Genomic DNA, 14852 nt, shown 5'->3' on the forward strand with positions numbered 1-14852 from the left:
CGCTCCACTGGGAGCTGCGTTCACCCTTAAATTCCAGCACAGACCAGGAGGCGAGCGGCATGGTCTTCACCAGAGAGAAGAGGAAAAAAAAATATTTGAGTGTTCTTTTTAAGCTTAATGCTTCAGTGAGCCAGGTTTGTTACCGTGGTTAGACTCTACGCTCCGTGAAGCCTGCTGCAAACATGCAGCCAGGGAATGAACACACACACACATACATACACACACATACATACACACACACATACATACACACATACACACGCACACACACCGGATCTCCCTTTCAATGCTGGGGGCGATCCACAGCTAACAGGTGGCCCTTGTCTGGAACCGGAGCCAACAACCCAAGAGGCAGAGGCAGAGCAGAGGAATATGTTGAGAAGGGGAAGGAGGGAGAGGGCAGATCAAATAGGAAAAACATAACTTAAAGGAAATTGGACAAGCTAACTATTTGGTCTTCCTCTGGGCTCGACCAACAATAGGGATCAGCAATGGCTTCCTGTTCAGTTAGACTTGGGCAGTGAAAGCGGATGTGTGTGGAAAGCGGTCGCACCGTTATTTTTAGTGCAGCACTGAGGATGCTGATGGCCTATTTTCTACCTCGCCTGCTCCCTGATATTAAAAAAAAAAAAAATCAGCCCTCTTGTCCCCTCTTTACCCCGGGCAACTAGTGAGGATGGCGTGAATGAAGTGGTTCCTCTCTTTGCTGCATTTTAGAAAGGCTTCACAACACTATGCATTTTTCAAACTGACGCTGCTTTTTTTTGCTTTAAATTCAATGGGGTGTGGCTGTAAACCAGACTGAAAGCAGCCAACTTGGAAAAGGTATGTTGTGTGGCTTATTTTTAGGCAGAGTGGATAGCCTTATACTGTAAAGCTGACAAAAGTTCAACATGGACTGTTTTTCAGGTCAGCTAGTCACAATGAAGAAATGGCAGGGTGTCAAGTTTATTATAAGAACCACCAGCATAGCTGTTTAAATATCATACATAAATACCATAATACAAGCTACGCTGCTGGGTGACTTATCAAAGCTTCATCATGATGATTAAAAATCTAGTGAGATAATCTATCCTCACTGCAGCTCTAATCAAGACAAAAACATAAAATATCTCAAGTGTATGGTTGCGGTGGATATGGATCAAGTAAAGAGTCTGTTTGGAGCGTATGATGTGGTACAGTTAAATGTTTAAAAGTTGAACTGTGTTGGAATGGAAACAAGTTGCGTAACCTGTCAATCTATCTGTATATCATTTAGTTGATTGTGCACAAAATATAATAGTTTTAACATGACCTTACATTTTACCTGGCATCTATGTAAAGCTCTAATCCTGAGCAACAACAACCAAGAAGGAAAAAGGTTCAGACCATTTTGACAGAAAGGTACACCATTAGTTACTGTGAAGCCTGGAAAAGTGATACTCCAACATTCCACACCCCTTACCTTATGTTTCTTGCCCGGCTCACGCTCCCCGCCTGATTTATCCTTCTTGTTTGAGAATGTGAACTTGACGTCTCCTTCCTCAAAGGCGTAGGGGTCCACCTCAGGCTCATGATCTCCGTCAGTTATGGCAGCGGACAGGTACTGGTTCCTCCGGGCTCGATACATCTGAACTCGCTCTTCAGACACCTTCAGCGGCCATTTAGATGTGGACATCAACCTGGGAGGACGGAAATGTTGAGGTGTGAGGACTCTGGAGTAACGTTTTACAAGATTTACAATTCATAGTCAACAGATACCACGTATTCATTCCTTCTGAAAATTCCTGGAGCTATATTCATATTTATAATTACGGACCATTATAAAGTAGCGGTTTGATCAAGAGCACAAAAGAATGCTTTCTCTGTATTTCTCCATTGCTGTGTTTTAGCATGACGCTGCCTGATATTATATGTCAGTGTTGCTGCCATGTCTATCTGCAGTAACAGAAATGGCAGCAACTGCAAACAATTCTGACAGCTGTCAAGCAGCAGAACTGGATGCATCATGTTTGTAGTCAGACAATTACATTTCAAGCAGATTTATGGGAACATGGTGACTGCTCATACACTAACAGACACACACACATCTATCACTTGTTACTGTGACATAGCTCATCCAAATCTGTTATGTGGCTATGACTGTGGCCTACTTGTTCCACACATGTGACACAACAGGGAGGGAGGGGGGAAAGGAAACCACTTGCTGCTCGGCAGGAGAGGAGGGACTGACCCAACTTATACGTTATCCCTCCCCTTCGCTGCCTCCTATATTTCTCTGTACTTCTGTCCTCTCGTCATGCCTGTCCAGCTCTGATGCGAGGTGATGGTGTGCAGTGGCCTGGGCCAGAGATTAGCCGCCATTCAGAGCTGTGGCTGGGAGGATTACAGCTCACTAGAATAGCTCATCCAAGTGGCTGGCCCCTTGGGATTGCATAACCCCAAAGATAATTCCCACTACGGCCACCCTATGGCCTACTGGTCACCCTGCCTTCCTCCACGCTGGACAAGCCCCTCTCGCCTTGTCCATCTGTGATCCTGTTCCTTGCAAGCACTGTGAAGTGTTACAGCTTCTTCATGGTGCAAGTCTCTCTCAGTTGCTGCCAAACTGATAGCCAGCAGACAGTATTTCTATCAGCTTCAACTCTATTACAATAGCAGAGGTTTATCTTTATCTAACCCAACCATTACTCTTCCTCTCTCCTAGCTCCGGTGTGTGTGTCTGTTTGTGTGTAGGAATCAATGAGTAGTGCTGGCCCTGCACATTGGTGATGTATGATGTCAAAAGGGCACATAGCAAGAGATTAACATGCTGTGTGCAGCTAAGCGCTACACCGAACATTCTGAAGCTGAGGGATGAGGGAGGGGGTATCTGAGAGAGAGAGAGAGAATGAGAAAGAGGGAGAAGGTGGGTTTTGCATCATTACTCTTTCAAAACAATTTTTTCTGGACTATTGAAAGTGCTCCAAAGCGGCCCGGGGCCACTCTGTAACAGAGGAAAAGGTGGGAGGGTTTGGATGCCTAACTGCTTAGTCAGTGGACAAATGACTGAAACCTTTATCGCATGAGTGTTGATGTGTGAGAGAGGGCATTGAATATTGATTATTAATTTAAATGGTGTCACTCACTCTGTGACGGACACCAGGTTCTCCTGTGATGCAGAGGCCTCGTCCCGCAGCTTGTCCCCTGGCAGCAGTGGTGTGGGCACCTCCGCTTCTTTCCTGCGGGGAAGGTTGAATAATCTCCACGGTGCGTGAGAGCTGTCCTCCTCCAGGTTGACTGCTGCGCCCACGTAAACAGTGGGCTCAGGGGGCTCAGAGTAGGCCGAGGCTGAAGGGTGGGAGTGGTGCGAGTGGAAGTGCTGATTCAGACCCTCTGGCCCTCCGGGTTCCTCGCCTCCACCCTTCACCCCGACCAGGCAGGGCTCTGGGGGTGGCTGGTAAAAGTGTTGGCTGTTGGGGGTTGAAGGGTTCTTCATACCCTCCCCTAAGTCCTCGCCACGTTCGCAGGGGTGGGGGCTAAGTGGTGGAGGTTGGGGGGAGTTGGCCTGGTCTGACGGCCCAGTGCTGACCCCCCCACTGTGGAGCTGGGGGGCTTTTTGGATGGCTGATACATCTGCAGAGCGAATACTAGGGAATCTTCCTCCGTCCTGGCCCCTCATGGCCAGCCTTTGGCCTGCTGTTGCGTCGGTCTCGATCGAGGCCTCATCACTGGTCAGGCTTCGATGATGGAAGGGTGTCTGAGGTCTTTTCTGCTGCTTGTCACCTTTCTCTGACTTCTCTCCCCCAGCTTTGTGCTTGGTAGGAGGCTGGGAGGGCTGACCTGCTGACTGAGCTTGGCCTGGGGTGCTGCCTGTTCGCTGCTTCACAGATTTGTATCTGCAGGGGAGTAGACAAACATGAAAATATGGTGAGACTATGACGCACTAGTGACAATGCAGCAGAGAAATATGCAGAAGACAGAGATAATCTATTAAACCGTGAAGATGCGCAATGAGCATTTTTCATTTTCATGGCACACAGAAATGTTGTGCAGCCTCTGTAAAGTCTCCCTCTAAACTCTCACATCTGCTTTTCTAGAAAACATCAATTACCTCAATTACTCTCACTTGCAACATGGCGGCCCCACCAATTCATCTCAAATAAATTAGCAAGAGACACTTCAGACAACAATTAAATTGCATGAGTGTAAGACTGTAACATGTAACATTATTGCATGTGCATAACATATGCAATAACATATATGCATTCTTACTTATTCACACTCAAACCCATGACACACAATGCATCTTCTAAAAGCCTTTATGTGACCTTTTTGCAAAACATCCAAAACAAAACTCATTAAATGGTAAACGGACTGCATTTATGTAGTGCCTTTCTAGTCTGTCGACCACTCAAAGCAGTTTACACCACATGCCAACATTCACCCATTCATACACACATTCATACACTGATGGCGCAGCAATTTGAGGTTCAGTATCTTGCCCAAGGATACTTCGACATGCAGACTGGAGGAGCTGGGGGTCAAACCACCGACCTTCTGATTAGCTCTACTTACTGAGCCACAGCCGCCCCAAAAAGCAAATAAATCAGGTGCTGTTAGTAGCAAAGAAACATTATCTCAGTCTCTTAGCCATACTGCCTATGCATCAGATTCAAATGTCTCCGGTTCCTTTACTCTGGAATACAACATACCAATGCTGCACCATCAGGAACTGTCGGTTGCCCGGCAGGCTACCTGTTCTCTGACCTCCTGACTTGACTCCTGTCCACAGCAAACCGAGTCATCCTCTCTCGCCTTCTCTTACTGCTACCACTGTGAAAACACATCGCCTAAACCCCTGGAGACATGTGTTGGAGTCTCTTGGGTCAGCATCAGGGTTTCTTTATCCTCTCTGTTGCTGGGTCACCACTCAGTCTACTGCTGTGGTTATACGTGAGGTTGTTGACGAGGAAGGCGTGCCAGGGTACTTGCGTGTCCTGAGAATTAGTTGTCAAGATAAGGAGACACACGGAAGGCTTCCATCTACAAAATAAAACTAATGGCCATTAAAAATGGCAATGCACAGAGCTTCCCATTTCTGTGTCGCCAAAGTGCTGGGTGGCTTCCAACAAATTAACATGCTCCAGCTGACTGGCCCAATCCACTTTGCTCTCGTCTGCGGTCCAAGCCGGCGCTCCTCTCCCTAGGTGGGAAAAAAGCCTAGTGCAAAGGATTCCCCAATTGGGGTAAGCCCAAACTTGAATGGATCAAAACACACACACACACACACATACACACACAAATTAGTTCAGATAGTACTTGCTCATTAACCATAATCTGAGTTTTCTTTTAATCTATTAGCTCCAGCTCATTGATTGGACTTGCAGTCTGCAGTAGATGGCACAAACTTGTGTTTACATGTTCCCCTGTGAGAAAAGCAGCTGGTTACAACCGTGGTTGGACTGGACAGATGATTAGGCTGGAGACTGAAGAATGCAGGGGACAGCTGATTTGCCATTTAATTCAAGAGTGAGGCCTCAAAGTCAGTCATTAAATCAAATTGTGATGAAGGAGAAAATAAGCGTACTACTGAAATTGAGCTATTCATGAGGCTGAATTGAGAAAATAGTCATAAATAATCACGGTGTGCTGGTGTAAGCATGCACAACAAACACAAAGGATATAATTAACATTACGGTGTCAGACGACAAATTATATACCTGCGTGTGATGTGTTTATTTTTAGTGTGGGTGCTTACAATTGTAGCCTTTTCCTGACCATATCCCTGCTGACAATATGCATCAGCTGTAACTGTGCCTATCTGTCTCAGCAGATAAAAAGACAATGACATTTAAACAGATACACATTGACTCATTCAACATGTTGGCAGCTTTGTCAATGTTACGAGCATGCAACACACATACTCCTTTCGCCACCATCCCTTAAGTGCTTCATCAGAGGTCAAACTATTCTTTCTCCCGCAAATTATTCCCATCAGTGTTGGGAATAAAAATGTCTGACTTACAGAAACACACAACCCAGCAGAGGTTTCAGCCCTGGAACCGCTGTCACTTACACAAAATAGTGATAAATTGAAAAATATGAAGAATAATATGCTTGTCAAACTCCAGACGTGGATATAAGTTGCAGATATTTTGCTGACTATGCCCCTCTGTGCTTGTGTTCAAAGCTCTGTAGACTCTATTTAACCTTTTTGAATGTCTTTGAGCGCACGCAGTTTATATGAGCAATACCTGTACGTAATGTACATCCACATGGAAAGTGACTGACCTAGAACAGCTGCAGTATGACCTCTGTGAAGGCTCCACAAAATCCCAGGCTCCCACTTTCTCAGTCCGCTCCTCCTCACAGGTACCGTTGGTCGCGGCTGAGAACTTACGCCTAGAGAGGAAACAAAAATAAAAACACCAACATACTCAGACAAAACTCTACTGAAGGCTCCCTATCACCATTTAGTTTAAAATTATGACACAAATCCTAAAAGATGTACAGCCCTGTCCCATTTTCCTTTGGTATACAGCCGTGATTGGTAAAAGCCTTGTGCTGCTGAGGCTGATTTCATAGCCCTGCTTGGAGCAATAATATTTTGGGTGACAAGCTAACAGCTAACTACAGCTGACATTCTGTGCTTGGTCAAGGGGTAACGGATCCTGGGGTGTTCCCAATGTGTCAGATCCACTGATGGTGAATAATACAAAAGACCAAGGGACAATACTGCAAGCTAACCTTACTGTAATTACTAGTGATCATTATTATATAGGATTGTCTAGTATTTTTGTACAGTTTATATATGGATAATAAAATATATTTAAAAACAGTTTAACACTTAAGACATCAATGTAGCATATCTGACAAATGTGGGAAGGTGGGAAAAGAAAAGCACCTAGAGGTTGTTAAGCATGCAGGTCTAAGAGAGACAGGCCAGTGTGGCATCTGGGCCTGTGTAGAACCGTAACTTATTTTAATTAGTTGGGTTATTTGTATTGAAAATGAGATTTTCAACTTCCCAAGAGAACTTGAACACTGCTTGAAGATGAAAATCTCATCCTGCTCTTCTTTACTCTGCTTGTTACAACTTGTGAGTGCTCATAAAAAATAAAAGTAAAAAAACCCACAAGGAGCACCAGAATTCAGGAGAGGCTATCAGCTGATTTGTATGCTTGCATGTTTATTTTACATGAAGTATAAACCTCCCATATAATATTTTAACCAGCAAGGAAAAGTCAATTGAGGGGATATAAGGAAGGAACTCTCAAATTTTCTTTAACCTACCACAACACGCAAAGAAAATCTTTTGGGGTTCTGGCAATTTCCATTTATAGCAGGTTAATCAATCCGTGCTGCTTTATAGAAAAAAAGTAACAGACTTACTTGTTCTGGGCTCGGTTGATATTGCACTCTTGCCAGACACGCTCCACCACCTGACTGGCTAGCCTGCGTGGAATCTTGCCTCCATGGTGGCTTGTTCTGTCCACGCTGAACGCATCAGTCGATGAAGGCATCTTAACCCACTTCTGGGCCGAGTGAGAGTCCACTGGAGAGAGAGAGAGCATGGTTAACAGAGCATTTGACCGAGAAAAAGACCAATTTGATGATACAGATCAATTTGAAAGCAGCCTTGACCTTAGGACTTAAGTGAAGTGAGACTTAAGTCTTTATTCTGCTGTGTTAAATCCATGCTGTGTTTATCACTACCTGTCTGCGCCTCCTCAGGCGATGTGGGAGGGGTGAGGGTCACCAGAGACATGGCGGGCTCTCGCTGGGAAGCAGGCACTTGGTGGCCACCCGAGTAGACAGCAGGGCAGTGGGAGGACCCCACAGGGGCCACAACAGGGATGTCTGACTGGGGTACCAGCACCAGGCAGGCAGGGTACACCATCCGCACACCACCTGTATACACACACACACACACACACACACAGGCAGGATGTACAGCAGTCAAAACCAAAGCAGTCAAAACCAAAGCAGTCAACTCTATTTTTGAAACCATAATCTCAAAAAAATTCAGAGTCAAAACACAAACTGAGGCAGCAAATTAAGTAAATGATATTAAACTACTAACCGACAAGGACCTCCACAGAGGCCAGAGAGTCATCTTCCCAGTCCATGTCCTCCGCCTTGTCCTCCGACACACCCTCCTTGGCGCTGGGGCTGATGGGATAGAACTGGTTCCACTCTTCAATTAGCTTCTGGGTGGGGGGGTCTGACATCTTGAATGACTGGCCGGTCAGTGTCCCGTTCAGGCCAAAAGGACTCAGGATCACTATTCAGAAGGAAAGGTTGGGTAGAAGAGGAGAGAAAAACAAGAGAATGTTAGTCAGCATCAGTGCATCCTCCACTCTGAAGGGCGGAGCAGTGAAAAGATCAAAACAACATCATCCTCCCTCAGTTCAACTTGTAACTTTCTTAGTTTCTTTGCTTCCTTGCTTCTCCTTAAAAAAAGGTGCAATGTGTAAGATTTAGCTAGAATTTTACTTCAAAACATTCAAAAATGCACTAAAATGTTCAACAGGATGTGAAGAAATAACAGTTTTGACATCATGTCAAAGACGTGAAGTTAGCATGCTTTCTTCATTGCTTTTCTCTTTGTTTCTCCCTATTTTCACGCCACTCTAAATCTTTATATCTTGATCATCTTTTCCTTTCTTTCTTCTCTCAAATGCTTTCCTTTCTCTGTCATTCTGCCATCTCCAGCCGAATCAGCAGCACTCTGACCTTTCCAGAGCACCGCTGGACCCAGCCGGTCCCGGCTGACTCGCCAAATACTTACAGAGCAATCCAGACTCCAATTATTGGCAAGCGGTGGCCTCTCAGAGCCTATAAACAGAGGCTTATAAAAATGGCCACTCCTTGGCAAACACAGTTCACTGCACAGACATATGGGAGTCACACAGAGAGCCCATCAGTCTGCTTATAGAACAGACCTACATCCATCAGTGAATGCAGATTCACTAACATGCATAATGCATACATATGAGCGCATAAACCATATGAATATCAGCTTGACACACAAATATATACACACACACAACCCGTCAGCTTGTTATGCATCCAATCTCTTTCTCTGCACCTATCATATATTTGTAAGCGGAGAGGGGGTATAAATGGTTCCACCAACATACTGGCTGGGTGGGTGTGTAAGTGAGCATCCGTTAATGTCCCTCTCTGCTCTGCTTTTTTCTACTGTGTCATTACGAGACGGGATGGCCTCTGTCCCCAGGTATTGATCCTGTGGCTGGACTGTAGCACAGCTTCCAGGATGGGGGAAAATGGCGGGAGACAATGGAAAGAAAGGAGCAAGAAAAGAAAGACGAGGCGCATTAGTCGTCTTTCAGTAGAGAGGGCTCTGTGACTCTGGCGTTTTTTGACGGAACGACCTGCAGATGGTGAGCTTTGCCGCCCAAATGTTCCAACATTTAAATTATTGCTTTGAAAGAGAAAAAAAATATACGGATCCAACACTTCTTGGTATTTCGAGGTGGTGACTGGCAGGTGGTGGTGGGAGATAAGTAACAAAGTAGGGGAGCAGGAGCACTGTTGAGCATTACCAGGTACCTGAGGAGATAATATTCTTTACCCTGTCAAATCAACTGGAGTGGCATACAAAACACTAAAACATTTTTAAAGTTACAGCATCAAACATGCTATAGCTACACCATGTCCTTAATGCCCCTCAGCGTAACGTTTCACTTCAGCCTACAGTACAGACTACATCAGCAAAAATGACCCAACAGAGTGAAGAACAAAAGGTTATTTATGTTGCGCTACACAACAACATCCAGCTATGGCCGATCATATTAACCTTAATTAAATTCAACCCCTTTTATTTCTGCATTTCTTGCTACACACAGACGCACACACACTCCCAAGACCTGAGGCCAGTTGTGGAAGAGAGATCAAATTCAGCACAATTATGGAAATGGTTTACCGTTTCCCCCCATCGCACCACTCCAACGCACCCTTGCCTCCCTTCATCCCTTCATCCCTTCCTCCTCTCTCTCTCTCCCTCTCTGACTGTGAGTCTATCTCTGGCTCCCTGAAGACATGTCAAATGTGCTCAGATCAGTGTAATGGGCTGAGAGTTCATTACATTCACTCTGCGCCCTTTTATGAGGTCACATCCTGGAGAGGTCTGCCTGCCGGAGCGCTCTGCCGCACAGTAAACCAAGCTTGGCAGAGGTGAGGGGGAGAAAGAGAGGGGAGGAGGAAGGGAGGAGATGGATGGATCAAGGGGGATGGAAGTCAGCCCTTCCTCCTCTATGCTTGGTTAGCCAGGAGGAGATACTGCGGCGGTGAAAACACACACCTGCGCGCAGACACACACCGTATTCCAGGATCCCACAGCTTATCGTAAAATACACACTATAAATACACATGCCTGCTTCATTTGAGCACTTATAAATCAGTGGTTCTCAAAATGAGGTCCAGGTACCCCCCAGAGGTGCTTGAGGGTGTTTCTAGTCCAATCAAAATGAGAATTTAATTTAACTTTAATAGTTCAATATCGAGACAATCCAAAAGAACTGAGTACTCAAGCAATTTAACTGCAGCAATTTAATCTCACAGCGGACAAAGACTAGGTGTGTGTGTATCTGTGTGGAAGAGCATGACAGAAAAAATTTCAAAAGTCCTGCACAACATGAGGGGGAGCAGTGTGATCATCCTAAATGAAAATATATAAATTAGCTTCATTAACAGCAAGTTCCAATAATCTTTTTTTTTTTTCAAGTCAAGGGCACAAGTCTTTAACTAGATGGGATATTATCACCTACTTTCAGGAGAGCTCCAGAGAGACAGTAAATGTGTTGGCTACTCAGAAATTATAGTGGTGAATGGAGGAAGTGATCACTGTTATTACAGTGGAGTGGCATATGGAGAGGGGAGGGCTGAGTCTTGCCTATTTAACAGTAGATGAGAAGGTAAAAAAGGAAACTTTTCCTCTGCGTTTATGTGTTGCTCAACTTGAAGTCCCTCTCTACTCAAAAATGTGTTTTTCTTCTTGCTCCTTCAGTTGGATGTTTGAGCTTCGCTGTGCAGAATGATTTATGTGCAGAGTTACACTTTTCAGTGAAGACGTCTTGTGTCCGGCATTTAAACTTTTGAAATGAAAAATATTTGTATATTTACAGAGTTCAGATTTTTCAATGAGTGAGAGGAAGTAGATGTAATGTTTTAGGATTTTCACATGGTAACTGAACTTTTTGGGGGGGAAAACCCATATCAGACACAAATTATTATTCCAAGCAGACTACTTTACATATCTTAAAACATGTCTGGAGGGAATGTTTTAGTTTTAGTAGAAAGAGTACATCAAGGAAATTTAAGATTATGATTTGTAGGAATCAAAAGTCTCACAAAGTCCACTAATTCACTAGGCAGCACTCTTTTCAGAAACACATGGTTATAAAATGTGTTTATTATCTTGAGTCCAGTGCAGGTGGCATGTTGTTGTTAACAACAGCGTCCATTTATGTGACAATCTGCTGGAGAGAGAAAGCTCAAGGGAAGGCAGCTGAATAATGCTTTGTACAGATAATCACGCCTCACTTTTGATACAGATACCAACAGTGTGAAATCATTTTATTCTCAGTGTCGTTCAGAAAAAAGCCAACCATCTCCTTCACCACGTAAAATAAGTCAGAATGTATATTACAGTTATTACACTAACATTTTAATGTGTGAGTGGAAATGCAAGCTAACAATGGTTTGGGGATTTCAGAGTATTTGGCTTGCGGTGGGGTAATGAATTTAGAGCCAATGATGGAATATCATTAGAGGCACAGATTTTTATAACTACACTACACTATAATTTAAAGTGACTACAGAGGCTTTTCTTTATAACTGGCTCCGAGCCAATCTGTAATGAAAGACAGCCTGACAGAAGATTGTGCATGCATTATCACAGCAGCAGCTACAGACGCAGTTCACACACAATTTACTAACATATTTCATTCAAAATATTACACTCTCACGCTTAAGATGTGCATTTGACATTAAATGTTTACAAGTAAATATTAAAAAGACTTTTGAAAGCATGCTTCCTTCATGTATACTGCACTTTATCTCCTTGGGGAGACAGGTTATGTGCTTTACTCAACAGCCGAAAGATATTTTGAGCTAAATTGGGTCCTTGAGTCCTGAAGATTAACCCTTACTTAAGTAGGTGTAAAAAGCTTTTTCCTCATACTAATTGCAAGCAGTAATGCCTGTACAAAAATAAGACCATAGTGAAACATTTTTAGGTTTTCAGATGGGATTAGTCACGGTTAAACGGGCTTCCTGAAGGTAAAAGTAGATACAGAACATCCACTAGAGGTAAGAAAATGATCTTCAATATCATATCAGGAATGTTTTTTCTTCTGCATTCACTTCTTCTATTGGTCCTGAGATTTATGCTACTGGACAATTTTTTCAACCACTTTTTGTTTACCCTTGACAGCAGAAAAGTCACTACATAGTGATTCAGCAACAGTGTATTTCATGGGATAAACTATTCCAGGGGAACTTTTACTTATGACAGTTTGAAAAAAACCGTCTCTCTCTCTCCCTCTTAAATCAACACGAAAATAAAAATATATTGTTGCAAAACCAAAGAATGCACAGTTGATTTTTATTACATTTTTAGATTTTAAACTCAGACAGCTGCTATAGTGCCCCAAGGAAAGTTGTTCACACAGTTTTGGGCCGATCTCCACAGTTTTGTGATTTTCATGAATTAAAAAGGCACATTTTTGTTAAAAGAAATAAACTTTTGATAATCTATTGCAAAATGTTTTTCCACTAGGCTTGAGTACATAAAAAAATCCTCCTTAGCCGACCCTATGTTTTGGCTAACTTTGAAAAGCATCTAAAAAAAACCAGCAAAAACAATAGATTAGCAGTCCTTCTGGCCTGGCCGTCTGAACGCACAGTTATGTGTACAAACATGCAAATGTCAGAGGGCTTTTATCGGATTCTTTCAGCTGAACATGGCCTGTTATTTTGGGTTTGTTTTGAAATGAGGAAATCCAAGGCAGTGAGGCAAAACATAATAGCAGTATTTCCTCCCACGAAATCAAACGCAGTCTATTGGTCTCTGTTAGTTCAACTGTCACATGCAATATTTCAGATACAACTGATCGGATTGTGAAAAATACTTGAGGGTAATGATGTGGCACTCCAATAGAGGGTCAAATCAAAGTGACACATTGTTCATTTGTTTATCCGGCTACTGATCAGATTTTTAGAAGACATGTGGGTACAATGTGTACCAGCACTGAACTTTTTAAAATGACATCCCGAGGCAAACCTGCCACTATAATTACATATCAGGACGAGGTCACATACTGTATTTGTTTCTAACCGGCCCACAGGGGGCTAACATAATTCACGAAGGATGCAGTGTTTACTGTTGTCATGCAACATGTTTGCTTTAATTGTTTCAGCTCCAGCAGTGCCTTTGAACCTGTCCCGGTGCGTTTCTGAGCTGCCGGGTGTAACTCAGGACCCACCTTGGAAGGGGCTGGACGCCTGCTGAGCCAGAGTGAGGTGCTCCTCTGTCAGATGGTAGACGGGCTGGTGCTGGTTGATCTCCACGCTGGTGCATACGTTGCTCTCGCCGTGTAAGAAGAAGGTGAAGGCGCAAGATAGGTGCTCGCTGTGAAGAAGAAGAAAGAAACAAAGAGAAAGATAAGTCATGTGGGATCACACTACTTTAATATGCACCTTTGAAAAGAAGTTCTGCTTGCAATGAATAACTCCAACAGAGTGTGAGGTGGAGAAGTGACTACTGTGAGGGGAAAAAAGGGAGCAGATCAGATAAGTCTAGGTTATGTTCCTGTTCACAGAGAAAGAAAAAGATGAGTGCAGGGAGAGGAAAGGTAGAGAGAGAAAATATGATTATAAAACCTGTCTTTTTTTGTCAAAGGCTACAATGGAATTTCTTCTCTCACTCTCACTCTGCTTCAACATGATCTTGATAGGAAAGATGGAGCCAGAGATAGATACAAAACACTAAAAGAAGAAGCTGCTAGTCTGTGTGCCCTCCAGTGATACAAAGATGCCTCATATGTCTGGATTTAATTATTTCAAAGGCTGGACAACTTTATATTCTGATATTGCTACAGATGATAATGAAGCATCTGCTCCATCCTTCCACTGTGATGTGAAATGCACAAATAATCTCTTCAATGAAATGACACATTGGTGGGAAATTTGAGTTCAGAGTCTTTAACAGCCTGCGCAGCAGTCAGGATGCAAATAAGTCAACACAGCAGTGTCCACAGGTGGTTTGTGTGTGCTTCCGTCTGTCTAGTGTAAAACAAAGGGGCAAGCCCCGACTAACCCTGGCATTCTAACAAATACGCTCAGCTACAACAGTATCTTCTCTCTCTCTCTCTCTCTCTCTCTCTCTCACACACACAGGCACACAACAGCTCTCATGCTTACGACAACGCCTGCCTGTGCCAGTCTGACCTCAACAGCACACAACAAAAGTGACAAGTTGAAGAAGAAACGGAAAGCAAGGACGCGGCAGACGGAAGGAGAGAGGAGCAGAGCAAAATGCAGGCCATTGTCTGCAGGCTTTCCTCTCTCTTTCAGCCTAGTCTCGCCTGAGACACACACACACACACACAAACAGAGAAATGCAGAGAGAACGAGAGACAGCGCAAGTGACGGATGACCAAATGAAAGTGGACGCAGTGAATTTGGAAGTGGATGAAAGAGGGTTGCCTCCTCCAAGGATTTGGTTAAGCAAATATCAGTCTTCTCTCCTTGACGCTCTCTCTCTAGCACACCTACTCTGCAGAGGATTAAAGAAAAGGAGCAGAGAGGGAGAGCAAGGCAGATAGAGAGATAGAGAGAGCACTTCAATAAGATAATACCACCTA

At 43.8% G+C, this 14852-nt stretch overlaps 1 protein-coding gene across 1 annotated transcript in view; it reads right to left on the bottom strand.

Moving 5' to 3' along the window:
• Nucleotides 1–14852, bottom strand: part of med13a (mediator complex subunit 13a) — a 78506-nt gene that overhangs the window by 19971 nt on the left and 43683 nt on the right. The window contains exons 4-10 of the mRNA XM_067607429.1: nt 13473–13618; nt 8045–8245; nt 7678–7872; nt 7354–7516; nt 6253–6363; nt 3108–3857; nt 1445–1661 (exon numbers count right to left, since the gene is read on the bottom strand). Of these exons, the coding sequence (XP_067463530.1) occupies nt 1445–1661; nt 3108–3857; nt 6253–6363; nt 7354–7516; nt 7678–7872; nt 8045–8245; nt 13473–13618 (1783 nt within the window). The remainder of the gene's footprint in view (nt 1–1444; nt 1662–3107; nt 3858–6252; nt 6364–7353; nt 7517–7677; nt 7873–8044; nt 8246–13472; nt 13619–14852) is intronic.

Source organism: Thunnus thynnus, chromosome 13, assembly GCF_963924715.1.
Source record: "Thunnus thynnus chromosome 13, fThuThy2.1, whole genome shotgun sequence".
NCBI lineage: Eukaryota > Metazoa > Chordata > Actinopteri > Scombriformes > Scombridae > Thunnus > Thunnus thynnus.